General features: G+C 35.0%; 1 protein-coding gene across 1 annotated transcript; it reads left to right on the top strand.

Moving 5' to 3' along the window:
- The first annotated feature begins 561 nt into the window (after positions 1–561).
- On the top strand, positions 562–5,890 carry LOC131630720 (uncharacterized). Its single transcript, XM_058901474.1, has 2 exons — positions 562–2,490; positions 2,639–5,890. Exons 1-2 carry the CDS (start codon positions 562–564, stop codon positions 5,888–5,890), a joined length of 5,181 nt encoding a protein of 1,726 aa, XP_058757457.1.
- The last annotated feature ends 2,823 nt before the right edge of the window (positions 5,891–8,713 follow it).

Raw genomic sequence — 8,713 nt, 5'->3', positions numbered from 1 at the left:
TAGTTGGTGCTTTCATTATACTATAATTCATCATGATCTTCTGGTTCTAATAGTAGGGTAGACGGGTAAGTAGCAGAATAACAAATCAAGGTTTTAAAAAACTGAAGCTGTAGCGTAAAGATTTTTATGATTTTGGCCGGTACAAATGTTGCAACATTGATTATATTTATTGTAGTGTGAATCAATCATAACTTGTTTTCTAATAGAAAAAACAGTAATAACTGTATCGGTATCGATATTTGCTAAAACCATGTAACAAGATGTTAGGAAACGGCCCATTAGGAACAAGAAGCCCTCAGTTTTACTTAAAGACTTTTATTGTTAATTTTAGGTGGTGTCTTGTAGTAATTTTATTATGTCTTTTATTATGTCCTATGCTGGCCCATGGCCCAATTCCTTAAGCTAAACCCTAACTATATATTGTATGTTCCTTGTTGTTGGTGGCTTTAATGAAAATCTGAAAAGTTATTTCTTATGCTTTATCTTCTTATGCAATTTAGATCTTGGTAGCTTAGTGTAACCTAACATTGGTGCTTTCATCTTTTGCCTCTCATCCCTCCCATGGCTCCTCCCAAACCTCCTAACCCTTCTTCTAAAGAAATTTTAGAGGAAGCTATTCAAATCTCCACACAACACCTCAATAATGCAATGCAAGAGACTCAAGAACAAATGGACGAACGATTTGCTCGGATCTCTTCCGAGCTATCTACCCTTCAAACACGATTCGACAATGATAAATCTCTTGAGGATTCTCGGTTTGAATCTCTAATGGCTGCCATCACCAAAATCTCTCTTCAAAGAGAATTACAAAGGGAGTTACAACAAACAGCTGCTGCAACTTCTGCTACTGTTCACGCGTCAGCCAGCCCTAGCGGTACTGTTCACGGATCTGCTCATCCCCCTGTTACTGTTCACGGAACAGCCAGCCACTCAGGTATGGTTGTTAATCCATCTTTTAACCCTAGAGTAACAGCCCCTTTCCCTTTTATTTCCTCCCCATCATCCACCCCCATTCGTAACTCTGCCCATTTCTCTACCACAAATCCTCAACCTACACCCATGAGACAGTATCAGCCTCAACCTTTCCCTTCCTACCCACCCATCCCAACTGTTTTATCAACCACCCAACCCCACACCATCCCTTTTTCACATCAGATTCCTTTTTCCCACATTCCCCAACAACTTTCTTATCCAAATCTTTCCAATATTCCTCCCTTACCACCCCCTCGTAGTCCCAAACTTGAACTCCCCATGTTTGATGGTTCGGAACCACTTGATTGGTTATTTCAAGCGGAGCAATATTTTAATTTTTACAATTTACCCCCTGAAAATAGGTTGTCATTAATTTCATTTTATATGAAGGGTGATGCCTTGTCTTGGTTTAAATGGATGTACCAAAGTCATTTATTAAGTGATTGGTTCTCTTTCATCAAAGCCTTGGAATTACGTTTTGGGCCTTCTACTTTTGAGAACCATCAGGCTGAATTATTCAAATTAAAACAAGAAGGTTCAGTAGTGGACTATCAAACCAAATTTGAGAAACTAGGAAATCAGGTTGTTGGTTTATCTCCGGATGCTATATTAAATTGTTTTATTTCTGGTTTGACTACGGAGATTCGCAATGAAATGGCCATTCATAAACCTACCAGCATATCTCAAGCTATTGGTTTAGCTAAACTGATAGAATCTAAATTGAAAGAGGCAAAATCAAAGTTCATTAAACCCTTTACCAATAACTACCCTAGAGTTGCTGCCCATCAACCTACCACACAGCCCAAACCACAACCAAATCCAGCCCCATCAAGACTACCCATCAAAAAACTCTCCCAAGCCCAAATTCAAGAGCGTAGAGCCCAAGGTTTATGCTTTAATTGTGATGAAAAGTTTGTGATTGGACATAAATGCTCCACTAGCAGATTTTTGATACTTATGGCTGAGGAAGATTCTATGATTGATCCTCTTCTTGAGGATGGAAATGTGGAAACAGCAGCAGAACTTAGCTTAGATGATACTTATTTTCACCTATCAACTCAGGCAGTGACTGGACAATTTTCCCCCCAGACCCTCAAATTTAAAGGGTCAATCAATGGACTTTCGGTAATGGTCCTGGTCGACACAGGCAGTACACATAACATCATGCAGCCCAGAATTGCACAACACTTGAACCTCACTTCAACGCCAATCACTCAATTTACTGTCATGGTGGGCAATGGTTCTCACTTACACTGCGAGGGAATTTGCAATAATGTTCCACTTGTCCTTCAAAAGACAACCTTCAAATTACCCTTTTACCTTTTGCCTATAGAAGGAGCTGATGTCGTTCTCGGCATGGCATGGTTAAGGACTTTGGGTCCTATACAAGCCGATTTCTCTATCCCATCCTTAACTTTTACCCATGAGACACACCATATCACACTTAAAGGTGATTCTAACACACACCCTATCCCTACAACTTTTCACCAGCTCAAACATCTCATTCACACTAATTCAGTAGCCTCATTTCACCTTATGCTCTTCCAACCAATTTCTGCTCCAACACGTATTTCCCCACCAGCCCCCCCCCCCCTCAGACTTAACAGTTCCCAATATCCACCCAAAAATCCAAGCTTTACTCAACAAATATATTTCCATCTTTCAGCCAATTGATGGCCTTCCCCCACCCAGACCCCACGATCACCACATTCCTCTTCTCCCAAATACACCACCCATAAATGTTAAGCCATATAGATACCCACACTCACAAAAAACAGCCATGACATCAATTATCAAGGATATGTTGAAAGAGGGAACCATTAAACCCAGCCACAGCCCTTTTTCCTCCCCTGTTTTACTAGTAAAAAAAAAAGATGGTTCTTGGAGATTTTGTGTTGACTATCGTGCTTTAAACGCAGTGACTATAAAAGACCGTTTTCCCATCCCAACTATTGATGAACTTCTTGATGAGTTAGGCAATGCCAAATTTTTTTCCAAGTTAGACTTACGCTCTGGCTACCACCAGATCCGTGTTGCATCGGAGGACACGCATAAGACTGCTTTTCGGACTTTCGACGGTCATTACGAGTTTCTCGTAATGCCCTTTGGGCTCACTAACGCCCCTTCCACGTTTCAATCAGCTATGAACGATTTACTCAGACCTTACCTACGTAAATTTGTTTTAGTGTTCTTTGACGACATTTTAATTTACAGTGTTAATTTCAGTGATCATCTACATCATTTGCAGGTTGTTTTTGACTTGTTACAGTCACATACTTTTGTTGTCAAATTACCCAAGTGTGTTTTTGCAGTTAATCAAGTTCATTATCTAGGCCATGTTATTTCGGTGGGAGGTGTTGCTCTAGATCCAGAAAAGGTGCAGGCAATGTTGGATTGGCCTACACCTCGTTCTCTCACGTCTCTCCGGGGTTTTTTAGGCCTCACCGGTTTCTATCGTCGATTTGTCAAGAACTACGCCACACTCGCCGCTCCCCTCACCGATTTGCTACGTTCCACTAAATTTATATGGAGTACAGAGGCGGCCGAAGCCTTTACAGAGTTACAGAAGAAGATGACCGACATGCCGGTCCTGGCGTTACCAGACTTTACAAAAAAATTCATTATTGAGACAGATGCTTCTGGAGTTGCTATCGGTGCAGTGCTTTCCCAAGATGGTCATCCCATTGCTTTCTTCAGCAGGAAAATGTGTCCTCGCATGCAAGCGGCATCCGTTTATGTGCGTGAAATGTTTGCTGTGACAGAAGCAGTAAAGAAGTGGCGTCAATACCTCATAGGACAACAATTCCATATTTACACAGATCAAAAGAGTTTAAGAAATCTGTTGCTTCAAAGGATTCAAACACCCGAGCAACAGAAGTGGGCATCCAAATTACAAGGCTTTAATTTTGAAATCTTTTACAAACCTGGCAAATCGAATTTAGTAGCTGATGCTTTGAGCAGAAAATTTCACTCGGATGATTCATTGTTGCTGAGTCTGTCTTCCCCAATCCCAGATTTCATCAACACACTTCGGCAGTTCTACATGACGGACAGAGCAGGTCAAGCATTAGTATCAACTTTAACAGATGAGAAAGAAGTTCACAGATTTTACAAGTTCTCTAACGGTTTACTATATTACAAAGATAAACTTTTCATACCTGACATAGCTCAACTGCGCCTTAGCATTCTCAAGGAGTATCATAACACACCGACAGCAGGGCATTCTGGAGTTAAGGCAACCCTGGCTCGCATCTCCGCAGCGTTCTCATGGCCAGGCATCTCAACGGACGTGAAACACCTCGTAAAGTATTGCACCAATTGTCAGCATAACAAATATCAGACTCAGAAAAAAATAGGGTTGCTACAACCACTCCCAGTACCTAAGCAAGTCTGGGAAGAACTCACAATGGATTTTATAACTCACTTACCCAATTCGTTTGGTCACACAGTTATCTGGGTCATCTGTGATCGTCTTACAAAGTTTTCTCACTTCCTTGCTCTCCCCACCAAGTTTACAGCCAAAGATCTTGCGATGCGGTTCTCGGTTGAAGTAGCACGACTTCATGGAACTCCAAAATCTATCATCTCAGACCGTGATCCTTTGTTCCTCAGCAACTTCTGGCGAGAGTTTTTCAAAATCCAAGGAACTACCCTGAAATATAGCACAGCATATCACCCCGAGACCGATGGTCAAACAGAAGTAGTGAACAGATCTGTGGGTACTTACCTTCGGTGTTTTACGAGTGAACAACCCCGCAAATGGTATAAGTTTCTCCACCTTGCTGAGTACTGGTTCAACACGTCCTTTCACTCGGCTATCCAGATGACGCCCTTCAAAGCCTTGTATGGTCGGGATCCGCCAAACATTCCAGATTATTTGTGTGACATAGTGACCGACACCTCCTTGAGGGATTCTCTGCAAGAACGTAACACCATCGTGACACAGTTAAAAGCGAACATACAGAAAAGCCAGGTTCAAATGGAAAAGCAAGCCAACTTGAAAAGGAGAGATTTCACCTTTCATCCGGGTGACTTGGTGTTGTTACGTTTACATCCCTACAGACAGCAAACTGTTAGTCGGAGGAACTCACAAAAACTCGCAAAGCGTTTTTATGGACCATACCAAATCATAAAAAAAGTGGGTGAAGTTGCTTACATGTTAGATCTTCCCTCGTCCTCAAGAATCCATCCAGTTGTGCATGTTTCTCTGCTTCGGCCATATTTTAGTGAAGGTGGAAATCAAGAGTTTCGGCCATTGCCTTTTGATATGGATCTACGTTGCTTGAATGAAGAAGAAGAAAATAGTTTACAGACACAAAGAGAGAGAGAACTGAAGGGTTTGGAAGTTTTAGGTGCAAATGAAACTACTTCATCTAAGTACACAGATAGCACTAATAAGACTTTAAGTGATAAGTTTATTCTTCCCAACAACTCTGCCTCTTCACGTGCTAAAGGAGGTTCAGAAATTGTGAGTTCCAACATAAGCACAGCTGGCGCCGCACCTACTGCACCTCTCCACACAACACGTGTCCAGGGGCCCCAGGTTTTTAAGACGTTTCACCCACCCCAACACGCAAAACGTTCACGTGATTTAGAGTCTGTTGTTGACTCTACCTTGCTGCCAGCCTCACACGCCGAATATCCAGCTGTTCTCCACTCTCCTTCACGAAACCCCATTTCTTCCTTCTCCCAAGGCTTCACGCGGTCCCACTTTTCCCCAACGGTCTCAAATCTGAAGGATCCTGTTTCTCCTTCCTCCATTCAGTCCAGCCCATGCGGCCCAATTCCTAAGTTGGCTACAGATCAACTCACTATGAACCTTGAGGACAAGGTTCTTTTGGACCCATTGAGTATTGTTAGGAAACGGCCCATTAGGAACAAGAAGCCCTCAGTTTTACTTAAAGACTTTTATTGTTAATTTTAGGTGGTGTCTTGTAGTAATTTTATTATGTCTTTTATTATGTCCTATGCTGGCCCATGGCCCAATTCCTTAAGCTAAACCCTAACTATATATTGTATGTTCCTTGTTGTTGGTGGCTTTAATGAAAATCTGAAAAGTTATTTCTTATGCTTTATCTTCTTATGCAATTTAGATCTTGGTAGCTTAGTGTAACCTAACACAAGAGGTGTTGCAGATTGAGTTATTTTTAATTGAGAAGATATATGTTGGGAAAAACTCAATCCTAAGATAAAATGATGAATAATGGAGAGATAAAGAGAATGAGATGATGAAAGAGTATCAGGGTGAAAACATAATTGTTATTTCATTAACTAGATGTAAGCTCGTGCGGCTTTACTTATAAAATACATTTGATAAACTTTTAATAAAATTAAATTATTAATAAAATTTTAAATTTTTAAGATAAGTTCACAAATATTCTAGAAATTTTATGAATAAGTGAATTATTTATATGTTTATGTAATTTTTAACATAAAATTTTTATATGTTAAAATATATTTTATTACGTTAAATTTTTTGACATTGATAATAATTAAAAATGATTTTAAATGTCTTTAAATAATAGTAATTGAAATTTTTAGTAGATTACATTGTGATTGAAGTTCAATGCATGGAATTTATTATTTTATTCAAAAATGAAATTTATTTCATAATCATTTTAAATAATTTTGTCAATAATAGTAAAAAGTGTTACTATTCTTTGAACATTAAAATTTATAGTATACTCTCTACTCGTTTTTAAAATGAGACTATTTTTCTTAATAGCTCAAATACATTTCATAGTGGAAGTATATGATAAATCATACCATTACATCCATAAAATAAAATCATTAGTCTCATAATACTGCCTAATTTATAAATGTGGTTCATTGTCATTAAGTAGTGTTATTTAGTCCCACCAACATTTTGTTTTTGCACCTAGCTGCAATTGAAATAATTAATACATATCAATAGATAATCACAATTACATACTCAAGTAAGGCTTACAAATTAAAAATAGAACATGATATTAACTTTATTATTTACAAAACAATGAAGTTTTTTTTAGTCATTTCCAACATATACATCTAACACAATGACAATTATTTAATTATTGAATTCATCTATATTTCAATATTTTCATCCTTCACGCATAGTTAATCCTATTTAGAATTAAAATCATAGTGGAAATTCGTGTTTCTTTGAGACACTAAAAATAATACAAATTATAGAAAAATAAGTTGATCAATAAAAAATAAAATCAATATGAATTAATGGAATTTGTGAAGAGAATTTGGGTTTCAAGAATGCAATAAGATAGAAAGCAATAAATCAAATTAAATTACCTTATCTTCTAAATTGTAATTCCTAGACACATCATGTAGTATTTTGTGTGATAATGCATAATGCATCTAACATTGGTTAAAAAAGAGAGATTGTTGTTGAGTTTTATTAGTATTTGCATGAGAATGGCTATAACGTCGGTTTAAAGAGAGAAAGAGAGAGTCTATTGTTGATTTTTATTTGTGCCTATAAATTTATAATAATTCTATCAATTAACTTTCCATAATTATCATTAAGAAAATTAATTTTATGACGTTATTTATGACTATGCAAAGAGTAACGTTAATTAATTTATTGACTATTCAAAGAGTAACGTTAATTAATTAATTTATGAAAATGAAATGGATAGAAATTTTTTTTGGAATGTTTATTAAGAAAATCTAACATTGGTTAAAAAAAGAGAGATTGTTGTTGAGTTTTATTGGTATTTGCATGAGAATGGCTATAACGTCGGTTTAAAGAGAGAAAGAGAGAGTCTATTATTGATTTTTATTTGTGCCTATCAATTTATAATAATTCTATCAATTAACTTTCCATAATTATCATTAAGAAAATTAATTTTATGACGTTATTTATGACTATCCAAAAAGTAACGTTAATTAATTTATTGACTATTCAAAGAGTCACGTTAATTAATTTATTTATGAAAATGAAATGGATAGAAATTTTTTTTGGAATGTTTATTAAAAAAATTAATTTTATAATGATAAAATGTAAAGTTTAACGTTTAAAGAATAATTATATAATGATGGGAAATCAATTATGTAAATATGATGTTAAATGTCCATTATTTTTATTGTGAAAAATTTAAAATTAATTCACTATACATTTATAAATAAGAAAAAAATATTCCAAAAATATATATTAATTTTAATCTTTTATAGGTTTTATTTTTATTTTATTAAATACCATTAATAACTGGAATGGAATGTAAATATAATTCTAAGTTTTATTTATTAAATTGATAATTGGAATTAGATGAAATTTGAATAAAAATATGATTATAAATATTATTATTATTATTCATAACTAAGTTATGATACATAAAAATAATAATAATAAATATATTTATTACTATTTATTTATTATCTATTATGATACAGAAAAAATTTATTTGATAAATTTATTTTGAAAAAAAAATTAATTTGAATTTTAAGACTACTGTACTAACTTAAATAAATAAAAAATAATTTTGTTATATTTCATAATTAAAATTTAAATTATATAAAATTAAATATATGACTTAGTCACTAAATAAAATAGAGATAAAATCTTCTTATGATGTTTATAAACTAAGTGAAAAATTATTTTTATCATAATTAGTTATTAAAATAAATTTAATATATATAAAAGTTTTTTTATGTAATATTTTTATACTTTATAATTAGAATATATTTGAGAGTTATAAAATATTATATAATAAAATATTATTAAAATATAAACATAAAAATACATACA

Source organism: Vicia villosa, unplaced genomic scaffold, assembly GCF_029867415.1.
Source record: "Vicia villosa cultivar HV-30 ecotype Madison, WI unplaced genomic scaffold, Vvil1.0 ctg.000726F_1_1, whole genome shotgun sequence".
In the NCBI taxonomy this organism is placed as follows: domain Eukaryota; kingdom Viridiplantae; phylum Streptophyta; class Magnoliopsida; order Fabales; family Fabaceae; genus Vicia; species Vicia villosa.
Note: the sequence above shows the minus strand (reverse complement) of the source record. Positions and strands in the feature narration are given on the sequence as shown.

Coding starts and splice junctions, on each gene's coding strand:
- LOC131630720 (XM_058901474.1), top strand. CDS start 562: ATGGCTCCTCCCAAACCTCCTAACCCTTCTTCTAAAGAAATTTTAGAG. Junction 2,491..2,638: donor ATCTCATTCACACTAATTCA/GTAGCCTCATTT, acceptor TCCATCTTTCAG/CCAATTGATGGCCTTCCCCC.